The sequence below is a fragment of the Talpa europaea genome (assembly GCF_964194135.1).
Source record: "Talpa europaea genome assembly, chromosome: 2".
Taxonomy (NCBI): Eukaryota; Metazoa; Chordata; class Mammalia; order Eulipotyphla; family Talpidae; genus Talpa; species Talpa europaea.
The window spans coordinates 113,806,659-113,833,551 of NC_140068.1; the positions used below are offsets into that span (position 1 = coordinate 113,806,659).

Consider the following 26,893-nt stretch of genomic DNA (forward strand, 5'->3'; position numbering starts at 1 on the left):
AGCTAAGAGATAAAGATATTTTTCTCAAGAAAGATAGGAAAGAATTCTCTTGATAACCAGTTTACAGCTTAATCTGGCTTACTCATCCATTCTTACAGGTACCCATGCCAAGCCGAGTTTGACTACCATTACCCTCAGAATGCGAAAGAATTAAAAAAAAAAAAAGAACGTCAGAAACCACTACCTTTAGGTGATATAAGAAACTATAACACATATCAGCCTTCCAAAGATGAAAGTAAAATGGGGTTTACTGAACTGTTAACCTAATATCTCCCCCATATATAGCAATTCTGAAATGTCAACAAAGGTTAAAACCTCCTTATGACTAGAAAAGTATTTGCTCTTCTCAGTAGTGCTCAATATTGGTTTTGTGTTTTAAACAATCTTAAATCATCAGTTTTCCTTCCTTTGACACCCCTCGAATAAATTTTAGATGTATTTAATTCTTACATTTACAAAAACTTTCACTTATTTTAGTGTACAATTGCAGAGAAACTTTCAGTTTGAGTACTTTCATATATACTTCTATTATATACTATCAATATAAAGAGAAATAGAATATACTCCATAGGAAAACATCTGCAGTTTTCCACTGCATTCACTTCAGTGCAGTGAATGAATGACCTCACATGGCAGGGTGAGATCTTACAAACTACATGTCAGTGATGTTCATTACTAAGTGAGAACACAATTAGAAACACTTGCTACTAATAGTGTGAACATACCCTTCTGTTACAAAATGTCCTTTTAACACATTTGAATTTCTCAAGAAAAAAATATTTTTCAGTGTTTTAAATGGAAGTCTGATATGTCTGGGTAACCTGCAAAAAATACAATGCATTAATTTTTTTCTAACATATATTCTCATTAGCAAACATTCATCTACTAATAGTTGCACATTACCTTAAATGCTTAATAAAAGTAAACAATAAATTCAGAATGGGCTTTTTTTAATTAATAAAAAGATGGCTCAGAAAATTTCTGTCCTCTAGTCTCTCAATTTTGTTTGAACCATAAAATTAGCCTCTTCATAAGGTGCTGAAAGACCCATATTTTGGTGATATGTTTTACTGACATAGTATCATATGTGAAGGAATATATCTTCACGCAAGCTATGGAGTTATTTCTGAAACATTGGGGACAGGGTGTAACTGAAGAAATGCTTAAGTGTTTAATTAGCATTCAAAATGTCCACTCCACTTTATTTGGCAACTATATACATTAGTTTCACATTAGTTTTGGGTGTTGGTACCAAATATGGCTCTGTGATGACCAAGTAAAATGAATATATATAATATATTTACATATATATATTTCCTTGAACCATTATAAGCCTCTAAAATACTAAGCAAGGATTTATATATAACAAGCGGGTATGAGAAAGCAAATATTAAAGATAAATGGTTTAAACCAATAGAGAATAAACAACAAATTATTGGGGGTAGGAGAGGAATGGGGTGAAAGAACAGATGAAACTTCCTTGTTTAACTGTTTAGAAATTTTTGTTAAGAGACAAACACGATTATCTATGTGCCCAAATCATGTAATTTATCCAGAGTGTGCAGTTTCCTCTGTTCAGCAACTCTGATAACAACACTAATAGTTTAATTACAACTTGCTGCTCAAGGAGATAAACAAGGCTGTTTGATTTTTAAACCAGGGGTTACAATTACTTTAAAAGCGGGGGAAAGGCACATCTGTGAGTAGATCTTACTATGTCAGGAAAGCTACCAGAAACCAGCTGGAAGATAAACAAAGCCCCAGGAGTAAGCAGCCGGCACAAAATTAGAGCAAAACTGCCCGATTTGAGCAGTGGAGCAGTAGGCGTGAGGCATAGTAAACAGGCAGCAAATGTAGGTGGGCAGGGATAGAAAAGTTTCTGATGGCCAGATCATCTATGTTTTCTCTGGAATTCCATCACAGAAAAACTGAGCATCCCTGCCTCCCACTGTCCTTGCTTAACTGTAATAGCTCTGTCATACAACCCTTTGCTTCAGCACCACCAAGAGAGGACAGCTCCACCAACTGCAGCAGAGTCCTCTTGCCCTCACCAAAGTCCTCTACACTGCATTTCTCTTTCTTGCTGTTTTTATTAACATTTTAATTTTAGGGGCATTCTAAGGGACATATGGAAGGTTTTGTGAGCTTTTTTGACTCTCTTAAAAATTTAAATTGGACTCCAGAGCAATTTAGCAGAGTAGAAGATTGCAAGTCACTGGATTTAATCTGGTGATAAAATGGCTCAGTTAACTCACCAACAGCTGAAACCTGAAACTCTTTTTCTGTGTGTGCATTATTTTATTGTTTTGTTTTAAAAGTATTGGCAGAAGATAAACTTTACAAACTGCCTATTTAACACTTTATCTCCTGTGCTAAGCCACAGGCACTAAAGAGATATATCAGATTTTGGTAGCAAAGGGGTTAATGGAATAATTTCTAATATCCCTGAGTGAAAAAAAATCTTAGTCCTACTGGAAACTCTTCTAAGGTCTTTTCAAGATACCTCCCAACAAAAATCTTTATGGGAAACCTACAAGTGGAGGATTAACTATTCCAAAATGAGCCCAAAGACATGCAAGAAAAACTGCAATAAACCCATCTTTATAAATTCATCTTTATCCCAGACCCAGATCCAGAGGCAAACATTTCAGGAGTGAAAAGGAAACATGATTAAAAGACCCAAAGCAACATGACAGGGACTTGGTTACTCTGGCATATTTCATTGCAGTTGTTCCAGTCATAAAGATATGGTTGCATACCCATGCATCATATTTCTGTCTGCAGAGTTTTCTTTTACCCAAACTTCTCAATAGTGTATTAAACACTGATCATTTGAGGGTTCTCTCTTCCAACACACATATGCACACATGAACAATTTGTTTGATTCAGTTCCATTTTCAAGCATTTAATCTCCTAAATAAAAAGACTGTTCTCTGCTCTTTAAACTTATTCTGGATAGTTCTCAGGAAAGTACTCTGAATTCTTTTCGCAGTGGAGTTACTAGAATACTAAGGGACCCCAGAAAGGAAGAGACCCAGCTAGAAGGAAGCTTAGGGGTCATTCAGGAAAGGTAGTATTATGAAGTTAGTGGTGAACAACTCCTTCTCAGTGATAGTGAGATTTGCCTATGAATATGGAACAGCAACAGCAGATATGCAGACAGTAGATACGGGGTACTACTTATTTGGCAACCCTCAGAGTACCCAAATGAAGCAATTTTGACTCTCTAAATTCCTCAGCCTCTCTGCTGTCTTTTGACTTAATTCCATCTGGGCCACTTTGGACACAAGCTCCAGTGACAGCATCAAATCCCCTAACATTGTACCCATGCATTGTTATTATCATCACCCTGGTTGCTTGCAAACTGCTTAGTAAAAGAAAAAGGTCCAGTTCCCAGTAGTCAAGTCTACCCCTCTCCCTACTCTAGCATGGCAGTAGCAGCTGTGGTATCAACCGGACAAAATCACCAGAGTCTGAATGTCACCAACAAGTTCCACCCTGTAGTAAGCCCACCAGCAGTCAGCGAACCTCTCCAGCGGAGCCTGGCCAGCCTCTCCGCCCCCACAGGCAGCGCACAGGCATCCTGACCCAGCTCTGGCTGCTCCAGTGATCATTGTTATCAGTGACAGCACTTTCTTCTCTTCATGGAGAGGGAAAACCCGCGTGTTACTCCTGGGTGGATGTAGGGCTCCAAATACCACCCTCCCCCACCACACACACACACACACACACACCCTCCTTACAACCTACACAAAGAGAACCAGTGAGCAGGAGCCGGAGCCCGGCTGGGGAGGGAGGGGGTGGGCAGGGAGGGCACTGCCGGGAGGGGCAGGGGGCTGAGCCAGCCCGAGGAGGGAGAGGAGGGAAGAAGCCTGGCAGGGGAGCGCGCCCGGCGAGAGGGTCGCCCTTACCTGCCCCTAGGTTGAAGGAGATCCTGGCCTCCGCGAGGTACGGCGTGTCGCTCTTGGAGCGGACTCTCCTGATGGGCCTCCGGTCTATATCGTCCTCCGAAGATGCCGCCATTAATGTGGGAGGCAGGAGCAGGGTCGCCCGGCGAGCTGAGCGGGAGAAGGAGATGCAGGAAGAGGGAGCACGGCGGAAAGGGGAGGAGGGGAAGGAAGAGGCTCACACAAGGATGGGGGAGGGGAGAGGGGACGGGAAAGGGAGGGAAGGGGACAGGGAGGGAGGGGAAAAGAGAGGGAAAGAGGAAAAAAGAGGGAGCGAGAAAGAGAGCAAAGGAGAGAAATGGGTGAAGGGAGAGAAAGAAAATCCGTTAAGGATTGTGGACTGGAGCAGAGATCAGGCTATCCCTGGCGAGCGCCCAGGGCTCCCCCCCCACTCCTCTCCCCGTCTCAGGGCCAGCGGGTCAGGGCTCCAAACTGGCACCCGCCCCCGCCGCAGCCCCGGTTTTCAGCTCTTGGCACACACAGGCCGATGCGTAAAGGAAGCTCCCGGCAAAGATGCCCAGTCAGCACTGTGCCCGCTCCCGCCAAACACACTTACTCTCTCTTCAAGTGCACACTCGAGTCTCCTTTACCACGAGATTCTCCAGCCTGAGGCTGCCGGGTCAGATAGCCTAGGTAGCCTAACTTCAGCTTTGCTTGCCTGGAATTACATCTCTGGTGCAAGCCAAGGCCAGTTGGACTTGGAAGAGGGTACTGCACCCACGGTACCCCTTTGCTTCATTTTTTCCCAAGGAGGGACTCAAATAGAGAACCAGGTAAGAACTGCTCTGAAGCTCTCTTCCCTACCCCTAGAGGTGTGTCATGGAGGAAAAGAGCATGCAAGTTTTGGAATAGTTTGGCAATAAAGTTTCTAGAGTTGAAATTTGAACTGAGACTGAATATACTGACATAGAATTGACTAGCCATCTTTTATGACCACTAGCTGACAGTATGTGTGCATCTCTACACAAACACCCATTCACTTCAACATTTGGTTTGTCTGTATTTGGTGATTTAGAGGGCAAACAACATCTTTATAGTGGATCTGTAGTTTCTATAACCCTGCACCTTTGTTTCTGAAAGAGAGCTGAAGATCAAGGGCACTTTACATTTCTTTGAATGCTTGAATTGCAACCTTCTCATGGCATACAACAGAGGGACCTAAAAAGGTTTCTGGGGTGTGAATCAGAACAGTTTGATGCTCCTACCCAACCTATTGATGGCCTAACTCTTTTATGTTTGTCTTTCTGCAGCTGTAGTCACTTAGTCTTTTATAGCCTGACTTTGCCACTCTTCTTTCTAGTAAGAGCCCACCTGGAGCACACAGATAAGTGTTACCTTGAATCCCTCCCTGCTACAAAGGAAATCTCAGTATCAAGTCATGCCCTTTAGTCTCAGAGGAAGAAGTGCTGCTTGGCCTGCAAGAGTTCCCCGTCTACCATGACTGTCACTTTTTTCATCTTGGAGTCTTACACACTATTTCAGTTTCTCTAATTAGTTTCTTATTTTACATATTAGGAAGTAATACTTCTTGGGAGAAAGATATCTGTCCAGCTATTTATCAGTCTTAAACACACTATTTCCTTCCCATTTTGTTCACGCTACCTGTGGAGTCCTTGGCCTCACAGGCTCTACTGTTTCACTCAACCTTCTCCTTTCATTTCCACCACTGTTTTCTGTCCTCACCATTCAATTAAAAATATTTTAAATGCATCAATGTGTCACGAACAGTTTCTTGCATTTTCTTAAGTACATAGCCCTCTATTTTTGAAATTCTTCACCTCTGACCTACCTCTTGGATTACCTCCCTAACCACATGCTTTCTAATGGCTAGCCAGTTCTCTGCATATTAATTTGGAATTGCTTTTGCTGGCATTCAAAACTCTTTGCAACACAACTTCAACCTGTCTTTCCAAATCCATCTCCCATTATTTATCTCCATCTTGCTAGGAATCATCACAAAAGGTCTTGTCCTTTCTGGACCTGCACCTTTGCTTGTTGCACACCACAAATATCTTCCCTATAGCCTTTCTTTGCTTTCCCTCAGAAATGGGAGTAAGCTGGTCTATGCCATGAAACTAGTACATAGTAAATACTCAATTTTTTTTTTTTGGACTAAAAACAAGGAGAGAGAGAGAGAGGAGGAGGAAGAATAGAAAGAAAAGAGGATTAATGGAAGGTTATATAGCTAATGAGTAGCTGACTGAAGTTCAAATCCATGTCTGCCTGATTTTCAAATTGCATGTCCCTAACCAGTACATTGATTAGTTAAGTATGTGTGTGTATATGTGCATGTAGTGTGTGTGTATATATATATATATATATACACATACACATACACATATATATCATATATATCTAGTTACATTTTAAATACACTTTTCTATGTCATTTGACTCACAATTATGTCCCATTTATCTTTGTTAAATATATACTAAAAATGGATTCCCTTCTATCCCAAGGGATACAACTGGGGTATTTTATATTTGTCACATGAACCATGAAGGTTAATGCTTTGGATGACTAATCAAACTGCAAACCAATGTTATGATTATGACATTTGGGTTCAGGCTTTTATGGAAGTGTGAAAAGTAAGAAAATTACCTCTAATAATTTTGAATATTATACAAACTTTGCCTGTCTTTAAAATTAATACAGTCTTATTTGATAGATTGAGATTCCCAACCTCCTTGCATTTTCACTCATTAATCATAGCTCTAAAAATGTGACAGACATTTCAAGAAATATTTAGCTTTAGCTTTCTCAGTGTTTCTTTGATTTTATGTTTTCTTGATTTTACATATTAATAGTTCTTGATATATAGAATACATCTTTGATTCTCTGTTTCTTGTTTATTTAGCATTTGAGTGGATTAAGAATGTAATATTGCTACCACTTTATATTTACCTTTCTTCAAAGAGTTTTGACTGTATTTCCATATTATTTCATAATGAACTTTTTACTAGTTTTTATTGAAATAATTCTAGATATACTTTTGATAAGAATGACATAAGATATATCTGTCTTTGAGCTATTGAATTGTTTTGTCATATTTTCATTTCTATAATTTATCTTCTATTTTTTGGCCTTCTTAACTTAGTGTCTTTTTCTCACCTATTTTTTTCATATTCCCTTTTCACTTTGCTGCACTTCTATCACATCTTTCCTTAGTTCAACCAAAGGCAATCACTTTCAAGTAAGTTTCATTTTATATATCACTATCGTATCCCATATGGAGGATTCATTTCTGTGGCCTTACCACAGAATATTTCCACATTCTTTATTCCCTGGCATTCCTTTCATATTCATGGTCTCTTAGAGAATATCTGAGTGACATCAGGGGAAGATCTGTGGGGTGGCAATGAGGGGTGGTGGATGTAGCTCTCAGCACAGCCACAATCTCACCAAGTAACACATTCTACCAGGATGGTTCAAGTCACCTCAGCGATAAAAATAGAAGCATCAGATAACATGTTTTTAAGGCCCCTCTTGGTTGTTATACTCCATAAATAATGTAGCTATTCTTGTATTTTTATCTACACATCTTTCCATAAATATCCATGGTATAGTTTGTCTCTTAATCTAAGAAAAATGCATTGTTCCTTTGATTTGTAACCAATCATATTTAAGAAACCACATGGTATCCATACTTCTCCCAAGTAATTTCATATTATTCAAGTCTATTTTATGTAACTGCTTGTCCTTTAGAATCTCTTATAGTGTGTGTGCACATGTGAATGTGTGCATGTGTATAGGAAGAAATTAATTCAACTGTAACCTCAACAACTGTAAAATGTAAGTTTTTTAAAAAAATGCTTATTTTTTTTAATAGATGGCTAACTCAGGAAGAGGGCTGTATTGCTTTCTTTTCTAAATCTAGTCAACATTTAAATAATGAAGACCCTTACATGCATTTCATGTCTAGAACAACAGAGAAAGAGAAGCATCTCTATAGGGTTTTAAAAAAATTAACTCTTTATGCATCTATCACTAACAAGGAAAAAGATGGAGTTGGGAAGGAGAGTAAGAAAAAAGAGAAGAAAACTTTTCAGGTGATTGAAACTTGCCCTTTAAAAATAATACTCAAAGTGTGTTTCTTTTTTTTTTCTAAAGATTTATTTGTTTATGTATACAAGAACTGGGGTACAGGTCAGAGGTGCAGTGGTGAGAGGATTCACCAGAGACAGAACAGGCAGACTGACTGAAATACACTGCTGAGGGGAGCAGAAGGTGAGTTAGGAGAAGTCTGCTGTGCCATGTGGGTAGCTCCCTGGCAGGTGGGGGATCGAACTCCTACTGCAGAGGCTGTGGATAGCTTCAAAGTGCAGTGCTTAACCCCTTGCGCCACCAGGGAGGCCCTAAAAATGTGTTTCTAAGGCCTCTTACATCAGTATCACTTAAATACTTGTTCAAAAATAATTTCCAGGTCACCATATAAACCTATTGAATCAGAGTTTGAAGAAATGAAACCTGGGAATCTTGGTGTTGGGAAGATTGGACTGCCACATGCAAAAGAGTGAACCCAGACCATATCTCACAGCATATATGAAAATCAGTTCAAAATGGATTAAAAAAACCTACTACATGTAAGATGTGAAATTATAAAATACATAGAAGAAACCAGATAAAACACTGCATGACATAAACTTCAGCAACATCTTTGTGGACACATGTCCAGCAGCAAGGAAAACAAAGGAGAAAATTAACAACTGGAACTACGTCAACCTAAAAAGCTTCTGTACAGCAAAAGAGACAGTAGACAAAAAAAAAAACAAGAGACACCCTACTGAATGGGAGAAAAGGTTTGCACACCATACATCTAACAAGTGACTGAGATCAAAAATCTGCAAAAATCTCATACAGCTCAGCATAAAAGGAAACAAGCTAATAAAAAAATTGGCAGAACTAAGTAGACACTTATCCAAAGAAGATATGCATATGGTCAACAGACATTTCGAAACAACCTAAATACCCCCAAACATATGAATGGATCAAGAAAATGTAGTATTTACACATACACAATGGAACACTGTTCAGTGATCAAAAAAAGATAATTTGCAGCAACATGTATGGAACTGGAAGGGATAATTCTCAGTGAAGGAGGAGAAAGTTAAATATCCGATAATTTCACTTATAGTTGGAATATACAATAACCAAACAAAGGATCAGGGAAAGGCAAACCTTAAAACTGACCCTTGAGAGCTGGCAATAGATCTGAGGCGTCCAGGAGGGGAGGACAGAGGGAGAAGAAGAGAAAACAGGCCAGGAGGAGAGTACAAATGACTTTGGTGGAGGGACTATGGGTACTTTGGTGGTGGGTAAACTATGGTGACCACACCTGAGGGGAGAAATCCTAAATTATAAAAAAAAAAACAAGGATTTAAAACGATGATATGCCACTAACTGAAAAAAATATGAAAGATCAAGCTAAAATAGGCTTGTAACTATTAACAATGTTTATCACATTACTTCATGAATACATGTACATACTTAATAATATATTTAGTCAGTAATTACTTTGTAGAAGTTATTAACAGTTATATTTCCAACTAGTTTGTTAAAAGTTGATATTTTATTAACAAAATATATTAAAATGTTTGCATAACAAAAAATAAAATAATATTCAGAAAAATATAAAATATGCACTCTCCTGCCTATATGATATACTTATAAATATATAAATGTGTTTAATTTTTCAATGTATTTATAAATATGATGTCATTAACATTATATTTGAGGTCTAGGTGAGGGTGATAAACTAAGTGAAGAATTAGAAAGATATAAAATTGGAAATAAGAAGAGAATTGTAAATAGGTATATACATTATTATTATGTACACACATGGTCCATAAGAGTCTAAGATATTAGAAATAGTAAGTGAATTTTCCACATCACTGGGTACAATGTCAATGTAAAAAATCAAGTTTGTTTCTATATGCTAGCAAAATTAGAAAATGTAACAAAAAGTATCATTTACAATAGCATCAAAATTAACTAACATCTATGAATTAATCTAACCAAAGCTAAGACTTGTTCATGAAAAGCCATGAAACATTCCTGAAAGAAATTAAGAAGATCTAAATAAATGGGAAGTTGGGTGAATATATTATAATTATGTCATGGGTTGAAAGATAGTATTGTAAAGGCATGTGTCCCTTCAAATTGACTTGTATTTTCAATACCATTCCAATCAAAACCCCAACTTTGTTATTGAATCTGATAAGCTGATTCCAAAATTTAGATGAAAATGCAAAGGGATACAACTAATCAGGTTGAGCTTGACAAATAAAGTAGCTGAGTATGCACAGTCAGAGATATCAAGACATTAGAAAGATATAGAACTAAAATAAAGCTAAGATAAATAGACCTATAGAAAATAATATAGAATATATAAATAGAACCACATTAGAAGAGTCACCTGATTATGAAAAAAGTCCCATTTTAATATTATGGGGAAAAAAGATGGACTTTTCAATAAATCATGCTCAATCATTTGGATATACATACGGGAGGAAAAAAAAACCTTGATCCCTACCTCCTACCATACACAAAATTCAATTCTAAATAGATTATAAAACTAATTGTGAAAGAAATTAATAAAATTTCTAGAAGAAACTCTTTTTTCCATAAAAGAATAATTTATGACCGCAGCAAAGATTTTTTTTTATAAATTTTATTGTTATATTCCCCATACAATTGCAGCCCCCCCATTCTGACCCCAATCCCTCCCCTCCCGCCCCCGCCCCCCTAAAAGTGTCTCTGGTTCATAGTTTTTTGTTGATTTTGATTTTCACTTTCTTATAGTTATTCATTTTCCTGGTCCCTTATTTAAGTTTTCTAGATTCCTGCTATGAGTGAGACCATCCGGTATTTTTCTTTTTCTTTTTGGCTTATTTCGCTGAGCATGATCCCTTCCAGCGCCATCCATGTTGCTGCAAATTGCATGTGTTTATCTTTTTTGAATGCTGAGTAATATACCATGGTATATATGTACCACATCTTCTTGATCCAGTCATCTATTTTTGGGCATTTGGGTTGTTTCCAAAGCTTAGCTATTGTAAACAGTGCTGCTATAAACATAGGGGTGCAGGTGTTCTTTGGAATTGATGTTTCTGTGTCCTTTGGGTAAATACCTAGGAGTGGAATTGCTGGATCATATGGAAGCTCTATGTTTAGTAGGTCCAGAAATCTCCACACAGCTTTCCACAGTGGTTGGACCAGTTTGCACTCCCACCAACAGTGCAGAAGAGTTCCTTTTTCTCCACACCCTCGCCAACATTTGTTGTTGCTAGTTTTTTTAATATGTGCCATTCTCACTGGTGTAAGATGGTATCTCATGATAGTTTTGATTTGCATTTCCCTGATGACAAGTGATGTTGAACATTTTTTCATATGCCTGTTGGCCATTTGCATTTCCTCTTCAGAGAAGTTTCTTTTTAGCTCTTCTGCCCATTTTTTGACTGGATTATTTTCTTTGTTGTTGTTGAGTCTCATCAGCTCTTTGCAGATTTTTGTGATCAGTCCTTTATCATTAGTGTTGGGTGCAAAAATGTTCTCCCAGTTGGTGGGGTTTCTCTTTGTTTTTGTTATTGTCTCTTTGCTGTGCAAAAGCTCTTTAATTTGATGTAGTCCCAGCTGTTTATCTTTGCCTTCACTATCACTGCTTTGGGTGATGTGTCTGTAAAGATGTCTTTGATGTGCAAATCCCGTAGTGTTTTGCCTATATTTCCTTTTATATATTTTATGGTTTCAGGTCTTATGTCTAGTTCTTTAATCCATTTTGAGTTGATTTTTGTGTATGGTGTGAGGTAGTGATCAAGCTTCATTCTTTTGCATGTAGCGACCCAGTTTTCCCAGCACCATTTAGTGAACAAACTTTCTTTGCTCCAATGCATATTCTTTGCTCCTTTGTCAAAGATTAGTTGACCATAAATCTGTGCGTTTATTTCTGGATTTTCTATTCGATTCCATTGGTCTGTATGTCTGTTCTTGTTCCAATACCATGCAGTTTTGATGATTATGGCTTTGTAGTATAGTTTGAAGTCTGGGAGTGTGATGCCTCCATTCCCTTCTTTTTTTTTCAGGAGAGCTTTGGCTATTCGGGGTTTTTTGTGATTCCATATGAATTTCATCAATAATTGTTCTATTTCTTTGAAGAATGACATTGAAATTTTGATTGGAATAGCATTGAATCTGTATATTGCTTTTGGAAGGATGGCCATTTTAATAATGTTTATTCTTCCAATCCATGAGCAGGGGATGTCTCTCCATTTCTTTGTGTCTTCTTCTATTTCTTTTAACAGTGTTTTATAGTTTTCTTTGTATAGGTCCTTTACCTCTTTTGTTAGATTTATTCCCAAATATTTGATTTTTTTTGTTTCAATAACAAAAGGGATGGTTTTTTTGATTTCTTCTTCTTCAGATTTATTGTTTGTGTATAGGAAGGCTACTGACTTTTGCGTGTTGATTTTGTATCCTGCCACTTTACTGAACTGATTGATGAGTTGAATTAGCTTTTCTGTGGAGTTTTTGGGGTTCTCTATGTATAATATCATATTGTCTGCAAATAGTGATAGTTTGACTTCTTCTTTTCCTATTTGGATTCCTTGGATGTCTTTCTCTTGTCTTATTGCCCTGGCTAGGACTTCCAGTATTATATTGAAAAGCAGTGGTGAGAGTGGACATCCTTGTCTTGTTCCAGATCTTAATGGAATTGCTTTCAGCTTTTCACCATTGAGAATGATACTGGCTGTTGGCTTGTCATAGATGGCCTTTATGATGTTGAGGTATGTTCCTTGTATCCCAAGAATTTCAAGGGCTTTTATCATGAATGGGTGTTGCACTTTGTCGAAAGCTTTCTCAGCATCTATTGATATTATCATATGGTTTTTATATTTCTTTTTGTTGATGTGTTGGATAACGTTGATTGATTTTCGGATGTTAAACCATCCTTGTGTCCCTGGAATGAATCCTACTTGGTCGTGGTGAATTATCTTATGGACACATTGTTGGATTCTGATAGCTAAAATTTTATTGAGGATTTTTGCATCAGTGTTCCTTAGGGAGATTGGCCTTTAGTTTTCCTTTTTTGTGTTGTCCTTGTTCGGTTTTGGTATTAGTGTAATGTTGGCTTCATAGAAAGTGTTTGGTATTGTCCCTTCCTTCTCAATTTTTTGGAAGAGTTTGTGAAGGATAGGCACTAATTCGTCTCTGAATGTTTGGTAGAATTCATTTGTAAATCCATCAGGTCCTGGGCTTTTGTTTTTGGGGAGGTTTTTGATTACCATTTCAATTTCGCTAATTGTAATTGGTCTGTTTAGGTGTTCTATTTCTTCTTTATCTAGCTTTGGGTGATTGTAGAGTTGTAGGAATTTGTCCATCTCCTCTAGATTGTTAAACTTGTTTCCATATAACTGTTCATAGTAGTTACTGATTATTCTTTTGATTTCTGCTGTGTCCGTTGTGATTTCTCCTCTTTCATTTATGATCCTGTTTATTTGTGCTTTCTCCCTTTTTTCCTTTGTGAGCCTGGCTAGGGGTTTGTCTATTTTATTGATTTTTTCGAAGAACCAGCTCTTGGTTTCATTGATCTTTTGGATTGTTTTTTTAGTTTCAATTTCATTTATTTCTGCTTTGGTTTTTATTATTTCTTTTCTTCTACTGGTTTTGGGGTTTTTTTGTTGTTCTTTTTCTAGATCTCGCAGCAAAGATTTTTAAACAGGGCATAAAGGACACTAGCCATGAAAGAACATATAGGCATGCTGATGCCATTAAAATAAGGAATTTCTGTTCACCACAACACTATTAAAATGTAACACACAGAAAATATGTGAAGTGTAGGTAAAATAGCACTGATAGGGAAATTTACAGAATTAAATGTGTTATTAGAGAAGAGGAAGGGTCTAAAATCGATAATCTAAGTTCCCACATCAGGAACTAAGAAGAAAGAAAAGTAAATCAAAGGCAAGCAAAGGAAGAAACGAATAAATGCAGAAGTCAATGAAATTGAAAATAAATGGATAGTAGAAAAAATCAAACAGAAAAGTTGTTCTTCAAGAAAATCAGTAAATTGTTAAATTTATTTTAATAAGATGAACGAAAAATACAGAGTATGCAAATCTCAGTAACAGAAATTAAATAGGGATCATTATTATAGAATCAAGAGGATACAAAACTTCATGCTCATATATAAACAACTTAGTGGAAATCAACTACATGTATTTTAAAAAGAAAAGATATCACTAGGAAAGTGGAAAGACAAGTCAGCTTCTTGAAGAAGATACATATATTTTAAATATGTATATCTGACATATTATATCCTACACACATTTATATTGCTAGTAGATATCTCATATGTTTATTTTATACCTATATATCTTGTGTTAAGTATAAAATATATTTTCAAAGATGTATTTACCTTTTCAAAGGCATTTTTAAGAATAGTATATAAAGAACACATACAGCAATAATGAAAAGATAGAAACTCATTCAATTTTTTAAAAAATTGACTACAAATACGCACTTGACAGAAAAAGTATAGTCAAATATTAACTTAGCATAAGAAAAGATGCTTAGCATTATTACTTAAAGGTAACTTTAAATAAAATCCTCAAGGAGATATCATTTCACAACCACAAATTTGCTAATATTTAAAAATCATTCAGTGTCAAATATTGGTGAAGTTATAGAGGAAGAGGATTTCTTGTACATTGCTAGTGGAGCTTGCAATCAATAGACCTCCCCTACAAGAAATGTTAAAAAGTTTTCTATCTAAATCAAAGTAAAGAGAATTCACAAAGATTGAACAAGGAAATAGAACCAGAAAACTAAAGAAAAAATAGTAGTGGTAAATCCTTATATATCAATAATCACTCTAAATGTAAATGAACTGGATTCACCAAACAAAAGGCACATAGTGGTTGGTTGAATCAGAAAATGAGACCAACTTTCTGCTATCTCCAGGGCACCCATCTGAGCAACAATGATTAACTAATAGGTTCAAAGTTTGAAAATGATTTTACGAGCAAAAGTTGTCCACCTTACCTCCCCCAACCTAGAGTAAAAAGGCAGAGACAACCCACTTGCATCACATAGAATAGACTTCCAGTTAAAAAGGTAGAGAGACAGGGATAGACATTTTATAATAGTTAAGGGATCAACACATCAGAAATATACAACATTTATCAGTATCTATGTACCTCATGAAGGAGAATCAAAATATATAAATCAATATTGACAAATCTAAAAAACAGACATTGGCATCCCTTTTCCATCAATAGACAGATCAACAAGACAGAAAATTAACAAGTGCACAAGGAACAAGGGAACATTATCCAGGCTAGAGTACAGATTGGGTTACAAAATAAGTGTCAATACATTTATGAAGATTGAAATAATATCAAGCATCTTTCCTGCCTGATCACAATGGTTTATACTAGAAATCAAGTACAAAAAGAAAATGGGCAAAACTTTTAGTATGTGGAGACCAAATAACACACACTGAATAACTACTGGTCTAATGAGGAATCAAAGAAGGATTTAAAAATTACCTGTAGACAAGTGAAAAGGAAAACTTGAGCTACCAGCAACTATGGGAATCACTCTATCTATTATATATCATTAGGAAATAAAATTTTAAAAGCTTCTGGTAATAAAGATACACAAACAAATTTGAGAATGACTATGCTTAGATACTAAATATTTAAAACCACATTATTAATAAAAATTTAAATGACTTTAAGTTATTAATAAATGATTTGGACCATCTTTGTGAATACTAGCATTACACTATGCAAAAATTATGTAGAATCTGTTTTTGTCTCAGCCTTCTTTGTAAGCTATCATATCTGTCTCTTACAACCATGATCTTTAAATATTTTGATCCTGGCATTCTGTGCTGCATTAAAAACAATAACAAAATTACTACAAATTACTAGACTGGAAATGTATATAAGGAAGAAAGAAAGAATGATGATAGTGGGCTTCTTCTTATTGTGTAGAAACAAGGCAGCATTCTCCAAAGTAGAGGGGGCATGTAACAAGAATACAGGAGCCAGGATGCATCTTGCATCAGATTTGGGAGTATGTGAACACATGGAAAAAAAAAAAAAGTTAAGCCCATCAATGAATGATATACCATTAAAAATAAGTATGATTGATCATAATGATAAAAGATAAATGGATAAAAACCCATCACAATTAAATAAGCAAATGCAGAAAAGGGCAAGGAAAGACAAGTCTCTTGTTTACAGTAGGATGCTGAGAGCTGAAGCATCAATGGGGGGGGTGGAAAGGCTAGTTATAAAATCAGCACTTTCAAACCTGTGGGCACAAAAATCAAGCAAGAACCATCAATGGAGTCTGAAAAGATGAACTGGATAAACCTTGAAGTATTTCCCCACAGATTTAATAGTTTCAAGGGAAATATTGGATATCTTGACTGGGCAATCAAAATTCTCATTATTAATGAGGAACAGATAGACATGGGGTACCTCTGGACATGATACCTAGAGAAATACTTAATGTCAACTTTGGAGTGTTCTAGATAGAATGTATAACCTGAGTCAAGCTATGAGGAAGCTTCAGACAACATCAAAGTTAGGAATAACCTATTTAAATGGAGGGAGGGGAACTGTATTCTTAAAAAGGAACAATGTCCTATAAGACGAATTCAAACTTTGGAAAATTCTATATTAAAGAAAGCAAAAAGATAAGACATCTGAAACTGGACTGGACTCTGTACTGGACCAGCAAGTTAAACTGAACTGCTCCTAGTGTGGCTCCTACCCTGGAGGGGAAAAGTGCACTAAATTCTTGACTGAGCTAACAAAATTGAAATTCAAAGAGCACTTTGAAGAATCAATGTCAAATTTATTGGAATTGATAATTGTGCTGTGCCTTTGTGAGCAATATCTGTTTATCTGTTTAGATATCCTAAACAGGATATCTGTTTATCCTAAACAGATACTTAGGAAGTACACCATGAAGTACTAGAGATAAGGCATATGATGGCTCAGAAAAAAATGAAAACACACAAGCACATAGACAATTAGAGACACAGTCACATGTATTGTCTTTTTCCCTCCTCTCACTCATTTCTGTTGTTCTTTCCTTCTCTTTCTCTCTTTGCTTTTTACACTTTTCTCCCCATAGGTACAATAGATAGGTGATGATAGATAGATAGATAGATAGATAGATAGATAGATAGATAGATAGATAGATAGATGATGGATAGAGTCTAGAGAGAGCAAATGATAAATGGTGTATAATCTGAGAAAAGAATAACTAAGTATTTTTTATACTGTATTATTTTTGAAACTTTGGTAAGTTTTAAGTTATTTTTATTTCTTTTAAAATATTTATTTATTTATTTATTTATACAAGAACCAGGGTACAGGCTAGAGGTGTGAGGGGGGGTGAGAGGATTCACCAGAGACAGAACAGGAAACAGAACAGGCGGATTCACTGAAATGCACTGCTGAGGGGAGCAGCGAGCAAGTCAAGAGAGGTCTGCTGTGCCATGTGGGTTGCTCCCCTGCCGGGGATTGAACTCGTGCTGCAGAAGCTGCGGACAACTTCACAGCACTGTGCTCAACCACCTGCGCCACCAGGGAGGCCCAGTTTTAAGTTATTTTTGATACAAGTTAGAAATGTGTTTATTTCTTCCTACTTAGGAGAGTTTCCGATTGTTACAGATGATGTCTCACCTCTATTTTAAATCTCTCTGAAAACTTATCATTTTCAGGTAGTCACATAGGTTGAGGATAAAGACAATGTTAATATTAAGGGTAATCTGTCCTGCTTTATGCTAGAGGTTTTTTGATTTTTGTTTGAAAAAATTTATTTGGGAGTTAAACAGATTAAGAATCTAGGTTGTATTGATGAAGTAGATGCAGAATCTTGCAAAAGTCACTATCTTGCATATCTAACATCAGTTAGAAATATAAGACTATTTACACTTTATAATTAAACCTAGTATGATGTCCCTAATTACAGTTATATTATTGAATGCCACCCACATAGAAAATACAAACTGTAAATGATGAGGATATGTGTTATTAATTGTAATATCAAGCCAACAAGAATGCAGTAGTAACATATATCTTAAGTAGGATTAAGAAAAATATACAATAATGGTTTGGACATTTTGTACTAATTTTAATATATATCTAAGTTTAATATATATGTGTTGAGACATTATTCCTATACATATACATAATTTGCTAAAGAACCAAAAATCTGAAGGATTGTTATGGGAGTATCTTATTTCTCTGCTTAAGCTTATTGTTAAAGGAGCCGTTCACTTGACAAAGTTTTGATATTAACCTCCCTTTCTAACTGGCTAATTTTGAGGGGTGTTTTCTTTTGCCTTTACCACTTGCAATCTAGCATTCCAACTCCACAGGGTCTCTGATGCCCCCAATTCAAGTCTTTCATTTTGTGCAACTGTAGGGATACATCATTCACATCATAATCTGTGACAAATAGATGCATGGATTGTGAGTCCTACAATTTGTTCAATTATACCCTAAAAGTGGTGACTTTCTAAAGAGACAATTTCAAGTCTGGCGATTCAGGTCAGCCCTGTTACCTATAACTCTATGGGTCTAACATTGATTTAATTTTGACTCTTCCTTTAAGTCTTGAATACCTAGATTTCCTTGAATGACTGGATAAAGAAGGATGCGACTATTTAATGGTCACATTTATTTTGACATAGTGGCTTCTCTACCATAGGGACAAAATGTTGGTTTATGTAAAACTGTGCCACATTTAAGTAGAATTAAGAAGATCTTAGACAAATTAACAAAACCTGATTAAATATAGGAATTACATTCTCTATTTCTTTTGAATTTTTACTGCTCCCATAAAAACCTTTGTGTTGTAGTAGCCCATCTCCAAGGTGGCCCTCAGTGATCCCCAATTCCTGACCATCACATCCTCGTGTATTCCCCTATCACATCTTATCATGCTTTGTCTGAGTGACCAGTAGTATGCTATGATAGACATAAAGGAATTTCACTTGCAAGGTTAGGTCATAAAATGCATTTTGGTTTCTGCTTTGGTATTTCTTTGGGCCTCTTTATGTAGGGGGAAGACAACTACAAAGTCATGAGGATAAGAGGCCTACGGAGGCCTACAGAGACGCTCATGTGGCAAGGAATGAAGCCTCTAGTCAAGTGCAATATTCATGAGTCACCCTGGCTGCCCTGGTTAAGCTGCTGGATTACTGTAGTCCTGGTCATTGCCTAAGGTCCGAAAATCCTAAGCCAGGACCACTCAGCTAAGCTCTCAAATTCCTGACCCATAGAAACTATGAGATAGTAAGTGCTTATTGGGGCCTCCATGGTGGTGCAAGGGGTAAAGATGCAGCACTATGAAGTTATCTGCAGCCACTGCAGCACAAGTTCGATCCCCGGCCAAGGAGGTGACCCACATGGCGCAGCAGACCTCACCTGACTCGCATGCTGCTCCCCTCAGCAGTGTATGTCAGTAGATTCACCGGTTCTGTTCCCCACTCAGTCTCTGGTGAATCCTCTCATCCCCCATATCTCTGGCCTGTACCCTAGTTCTTTTATGCATAAATAAGTAAATCTTAAAAAAATAATAAGTGCTTTTTTTTTTTTTAAAGATTTATTTATTCATACAAGAGCTGGGGTATAGGCCAGAGATGTGGGGGGTGAGAGGATTCACCAGAGACAGAATGGGGAACAGAACAGGCAGACTGACCAAAGTACACTGCTGAGGGGAGCAGCGAGCAAGTCAAGTGAGGTCTGCTGCGCCATGTGGGTTGCTCCCTGGCCGGCCGGGGATCAAACTCATGTGGCAGAGGCTGTGGATTGCTTCATAGTGCGGTGCTTAACTGCCTGTGCCACTAGGGAGGCCCCAAGTGCTTATTGTTTGAAGTCACTAAGTTTTGGGGTAATTTCAGGTGCAGTAGTAGATAAATAATATCTAAATGTGCTAATGAACTCAGAGCTTTAATCATGAGTGCTTAGATGCCACATATATCTATCGAACCCCCCCCCATACCTTATCCATTTTAATAGATGAGCCAAACAAAACTTTTAAAAAATTATCAAATTACATTATAAGCTTTTTCACCAGAAATCCTTTCTTATCCTTCTCTTCCCCATCTTTTCATGTTTATACTTTTCCCATCCTCTATGACTGAAGTGGTTTTATTTCTATCTCTGATCCAGTGCTTCAGTGAGAATGTAATATTTTATTTTCTTTATCTCTACCTGTGGCACTTTGTAATTTTCACTTTTCATAAATACAGAAACTCTATAACCTGTAAATTATTTTATTTCTATACAATGTGAAGTAATGTTTGACACCAAAGACTTTGAGTTTAGTCTCCCTGAATTTGTATTTAAATTCCATACTTAATAGTTACATGGTTTTCTGCAAGTCATTTACCTCTTGTGGATGGATGTTACAAAGTCTTACAATTGTTTCGAGGATTCAGACATATAATCTATATAAAGTCTTTGGCAAGAGAAATTCCCAATAAACATTTATTATGTTAAAACTATTATTACTAGCCAGTAACTGTGAAATTAAACTTTGGCGTAATTCCCAATTTTAATGCTTATTAGATCTCAAAAGAAAGTTAGTGAGTTCTCCAAGGTTTAGTTTCTATATATGTAAACTAGAAATAAAATAAACGCTCCCACTGGTACTTGGGAGGATAAGACATTATATAATAAATGTAAAACACCTAACACAGAGCCTGGCAAATGGTAGGCGGGAAACAAATGTTCGCTGCTTCCTTTCCTCCCAGCTTCTTAAAGTAGACACTGTGCAGAGTGGATGGGGGCTGGCTGCTAAAGCATGATAGATACAGAAAAGGAAAATGTGTTTCAGGCATGAGTTGGACATAAACCTCAACAGCTTTCTTTTACTTAAATGTTGAAGAGGTTTGATTAAGACAGACAAGTTACTTTTCCAGTCTTGCTTAAGATTTTATACAGGTAATGTTAAACCTTATTTATGTTACTTTTGTATTTTCTACATGGTTCATTTCCAATATAGTTGCTTTAAAATCTAAAGGCCCTAATATTTCAAATTAATGTCCAAACGTGTAAAAGGGTGATACATGGCTGGACATATCCTTGTGTGGGAACTGCTCGGTTTCTCACTTGCAAAGCAACTTTAAAAGCAAATTCCTTGGGTTTGAATTTTATTTTAGTTCCTCACACAACAATAGGATATAGAGATGGACTAGTAAAGCTATCTACTAGACAATAGGAATATCAGTTCCAGTTTGCTTTCTGCCACAAACTTGCTATGTGGTTTGAGAAGTCACCTTTTTGCAGAAAAATAGGCTACTGTAGGAGAAAACTGAGCCAGTAAGAGTCATGTTTGAATGCTGACTCCACCACTTCATAGCTGTGTGATCTTGTTGAACTTTAATTGGGGGAAATCTTATCTAAGCCAAAAGTTTGTGGTTTTTGAATGAAATCAATATGCACATGTTCTGCCATGTGTTAGGTATTTAATAAGCTACTTTCACATTTTCCCTTTCTTCCCTGAGTCTGTTTTATTACCTTTAAAACAAATCAGTTGAATTAAGTCCCTTCTCATTTCAATACTTCATGTTATAGGAGTTACATTACTCAATGAAACAAGAGTGGATCTGGGAACTTGCTCTGGTAAGTAGTGAAGTACTGCATCTGGCTATAATAAAAATCAAAGTATGGACAGGAAAAGCATAAAAATTCAAAATGGGTGTGTCTAAAAGGATTGCCTGCCCAATGTGTATTTGGTAGGTATTTTATTTTAATTCTACCATTTCTATACATGGGCTGATGACAGTGACAAGATCACAGGGGGTTAGTCATGTACTCTGTATAGTAAATAATGGCAGAACAGATCCAATAACATCCATCCAGCTGGCAAAAGCCTAGCATGCTTGCCCTCTCCCTAAGTCTGAATCTGTGTTTGATTATTTTCTACATTAGTTAGAATCAACTACTCAGGTATATGAAGAATTTACTTATTTTTAAAATTAGAATGGAAAAAAATTAAAGAAATAAATATGAGGGGCTTGATTTAGGTTACATGAATCTGTATGGGTATGTGTATGCCCATGTATATAAAAAGAATGTAAGAATACTAATCATGGGCCTCCCCTGGTGGTGCAGGGGGTTAAGCGCCGCGCTGTGAAGGTGTCCACAGCTTCTGCAGCGCCGGTTCAATCCCGGCCAGCTGGCAAGGGTCCCACATGGCACAGCAGACCTCTCCTGTCGCGCCTGCTGCTCTCCTCAGCAGTATATTTCGTCAGTCTGCCTGTTCTGTTCCCTGTTCTGTCTCTGGTAAATCCTCTCACCCTCCTAAAGATCTGGCCTGTACCCTGGTTCTTGTATAAATAAATAAATAAATCTTTTAAAAAAAGAATACTAATAATGTTAGGAATACCTATTTTTATTTACATACTTTGGAGAAAATTGTAAAATTTTATTTTTTTATTTCTAATTATATATTTTACATCATTATTCATTTTTGTACAATTTTCTTTCTCCTCTCAGGTGTAGTCCCCATAAAATTCCCACCACTAAGTCATCCCAACTTATACCCTATATATATTCCCCATCACCATAGTCTCTTGTGCTTTTCCTGTCCCTGTTTTAATCGCATTTCCTCCCTCTCCACTGCTGAACAAGGATAGTCTGATCAATAAATGGTGCTGGGAAAACTGGACCACCACATGTGAAAGAATGAAACTAGGGCCACCCTGGTGGCACATGGGTTAAAGTCTCAGCACTATCAAGCTATCGCCAGCCACTGTGGCATGAGTTCAATCCCTGACCAGCGAGCTGACCCACATGGCGCAGCAGACCTCTCCTGTCTTGCCTGCTACTCCCTTCAGCAGTGTATTTCAGTAGATCTGCCTGTTCTGCTTCCTACTCTGCCTTGGGTGAATGCTCTCACCCCCCATAACTCTGGCCTACACCCCAGTTCTTGTATGCATAAATAAAAAAGTAAATCTTTAAAAAAAAAAGAATGAAACTATACTACTACCGGGAACTAAACCAACACAAAATGGATAAAAGACTTGAACATAAGACCTGAGATCATAGAATATATAAAATAAAACATAGGCAAAACACTCCACGACATATGTCTCAGAAATATATTTAAAGACACATTCCCCAAGCAAAGAAAGTGAAGGAAACGATTACATCAAACTAAAAAGCTTTTGCACAGCAAAAGTGACAATAACCGAAACAAAGAGACACCCTGCTGATTTGGAGAAAATATTTGCACTCCACACAACTTATAAGGGACTGATTTCAAAGATCTACAAAGAGTTCAACTCAACAAAAACAAAACAAATGATTCAGTCAAAAGATGGGCAGAAGAGTTAAAAGACACTTCTCCAAAGAGGAAATGCAAATGGCCAATAGGCATATGAAAAAATGCGCAACATCCCTTATAATCAGGGAAATGCAAATCAAAACCACAATGAGATACCACCTTACACCAGTGAGAATGGCACATATTAAAAAAAAAAAATCAAAACACTGCTAACAAAAAATGTTGGCAAGGATGGGGTGAAACAGGAACTCTCCTGCACTGCTGGTGGGAGTGCAAACTGGTCCAACCACTATGGAAAGCTGTCTGGAGTTTCCTCAGCCTACTAAAAATGGAACTACCATATGATCCAGCAATTCCACTCCTAAGAATCTACCCAAAGGACACAAAAACATTAATTCAAAAGGAAACCTGCACCCCTATGTTTATTGCAGCAATATCTACAACAGCTAAAATATCGAAACAACCTAAATGCCCCCAAACAGATGACTGGATCAAGAAGATGTGGTATTTATACACAATGACTACTCAGCAATCAAAAATATAAATCCATGCCATTTGCAACAACATGGATGGAGCCGGGGGATTTTTCTCAGTGAAATAAGTCAGAAGGAAAAAGAAAAATACCAGATGTTTTCACTTATAGAAGGAACACAAGGGAATCAAATAAGGGATGAGGGGGAAAAAAGACAAAACTAGCGGGCAACTATAAATTGGAGGAATACCTATTTTCAGATGATGGGCTAGTTAAGCTTTGTTTCATTGTCTATATTTTCTGTAATTATTACAAATTCAATTAGTAGTTAAATTGGAGAGGGAAAATGAGTTAAGGGTATAGTAAGAAGCTCCCATGGGGACTTAAGTAGATTGCTTCTCTCTGCTACATCATACCTCACCCTTGCAATTCACTCTAAAGGGCAGAAGCCTCACCATCCCGTACTGATAGTTTTCAAAGTAAATAAGTCAGAATGTCACTTTAAGAAGCTGAAGTTAAGATTATCATTATATAAAATAATTCAATTGCCACATTTATATTTTATTTTTTAAATATTATATATCTATATATTCTACATTTTTTGTTCATTTTTGTACAATGTTTGCTTGTATGCTTTCTCCTTTCAGGTGTATTCCCTGTAAAATTCCCTCCACCCATTCACTGGTGAACCATCACTATAGTCCCTTGTGCTCTTCCTTCCCTTGTTTTGATTCCTCTACCTCCCCCTCCCTGGCACAATGCCTCTGATTTATAGTTGCCTGCTAATTTTGTTTTTATTTATTCATTTATTAATGTTATTTTTCTTCCTGATCCCTGATTTGACTACTCTATATTCCTCCTATAAGTGAAACCATCCTATATTTTTCTTTTTGTTTCTAGCTTATTTCACTGAGCATAATCCCTTCCAGCTCCATCCATGTTGCTGCAAATGGCATGAGTCTATCTTTTTTGATTGTCACATTTATATTTTACAACCTTGAAACAGTCTACCTTTGAATGTGTGAAAATACATACACATATTTGTATCCCAGCAAATATGTGTCCTTGAGCAGATATGCTCAAGGACATCTTTCCTAGTATTACCATGGTCACCACTATGATACAGGACTACTATGGTGTGGTGACAAGGATCAAAGGTTCAGGTTTATGTATTAATCCCTTCCTAATAGCTGTGTGATTTGGGGAAATTACTTGATTATTGAAAATGTGAATTCTTTCATCCGCAAAATGGGGATAATAATAAGGACTTCACAAATTTCCCTTCCCTGTACTAAACTAAGACAATAAATACCAACCATGTGCCACATAAAATGTGAATCTTCTTACTCTTTTTTCCTTTTGCAACTTCTACGTGCATTCCAGATTACTGAATTAGTGTAAGATATTGGACTAATGTAAAAGTCAGTCATGTGGTATGATGTTTGCAGTGTGAACTTGCTTTCCAACGACAAGGATTAAATTGGGCTAAGTCAAGTAGTTTTTCCCCTGCCTGTCACCTATCAAGTTCAGTCACCAAATAATGCATAATCAACTAAATGTAACAGAAGATCTTACTGCGTAGGTTCAAAAGAAAAGTAAGATCTATTTTTAACCAGCTACAGCTGAATCTTTTTTCCCTTCCTTTGCAACATTCTGTGGCAGCCTATGGTTCTGCAAAGTGATTGAATTGCATTGAGATTTAAAAAAAAAAAAAAAGAAACAACTTGTTTTCTTTAGATGCTCTCCTAAGTACTAATATGGAATTTTGCTTCTTATGAAAACACAAGCCAGAGTTTGAAATAATGTTGGTATCTTCAAATGTTTGATTCATGTCACTATTTCAGATTGACTATTAATTTGAAAACTAGTGCTAGAGATTAAATATTTATAGCAAAACTTTTAATTTTGAAAGCAAATGTTTCCTTTAAAGTCTTCCAATTCTTTAAATAATAGGTAAAGAAAAAATTAAGGACCTAGTGGAATCACATATTCAGAAGCAAATGTAAAAGGTGTTAGAAAAATATTTGAGGAATTTCCTAAGCACACACTATATTTTAAATTGTTTTCAAGATCACCATACTGAAATTTACACCTAGAGAACTTATTCCCTGTTGGTAACCTATGTTTGGATAGTTTGTAGAGTCTCTGGATTTAATATGTTTTAAGTTTAATTTTTCTCTCACCTTTCTATATTGACAGACTTCTGACATTTCTTTTTTACAGTGAACAGCTTCATCCATTCAACGGGTCCAAGTAAAATATCTGGGATCATTGTATCATCATTTCTCATTTCTGTCTACTCATTCAACACCACACAATCTGGAAAGAACTTTCTTAATATTTCCAGGATCCCTCTTCCTTGCTGAATTCACTCTATTAATTCCCTTTTCAGGCTGTCTTTACTTTAGATACTTTAATGGATTCAATATCACGCTTAAAATTCTTTCATTAAGCACATAAATCCGTGCATACCTTGCTTCCTGCCTACTACTCTAGATGCTTCTCTTGCCATTTCCTCTGGCAACAAAATACCTTTCATTTAGCAACTCGTACAATTTCCCTAATATTGCATACCCCTAATGTTTTGATGCACTCATGCCATTTCACAATTCCAGAATATTTCTTTTTTCCCTACTTCAATTTAACTTAAATGCAGCTTAACTGTCATTTGTTTCTAACCTGGAAATAGACCACATCTACCTCTTTCTCCTACTCTCCTCCTCCACTCCCCTCCCCTTCCTCCCCCTCCCCTCCTCTCTCCTCTCTTGCGCTCTGCTGCCCTCATCTTCCCTCCACTCCTCTTCTCTCCTCTCTCATTGGGATGTCTTCATTTGTGCTAACAAAATCTCTCAGCATCTATCTTTTGATATTGGAATCACTGTTTTATCTCTCTCCTTATCAAATAGTTAACTCCTTGAGATCAGAAGACAGGTCTATTTTGAGTTTGAATTCCCAGCACGTGGCTAATATTCAAAAATAATACTTTTTAACAAAAACAGTAAATTTTAAATGAATACAATCTTGGGTTTTTATTCTATTTCGTTCATTTACCTCTTTGGACTCTATTTTCCTCATCCATAAAAGTCAAAAAATTAGAATAGTCAATGTGTCTCAAATTAGACCTTAAATTATTTGCACCAAAGAATCTGGGCAC

General features: G+C 36.6%; 1 protein-coding gene across 1 annotated transcript in view; it reads right to left on the bottom strand.

Annotated features, from left to right (window-relative positions):
• Positions 1–26,893, bottom strand: part of LOC311167460 (phosphatase and actin regulator 1-like) — a gene marked incomplete at both ends in the record, with an annotated part of 511,830 nt that overhangs the window by 473,406 nt on the left and 11,531 nt on the right. Inside the window, one exon of the mRNA XM_084228480.1 lies at positions 3,912–4,058. Within this exon, the coding sequence (XP_084084606.1) occupies positions 3,912–4,058 (147 nt within the window). The remainder of the gene's footprint in view (positions 1–3,911; positions 4,059–26,893) is intronic.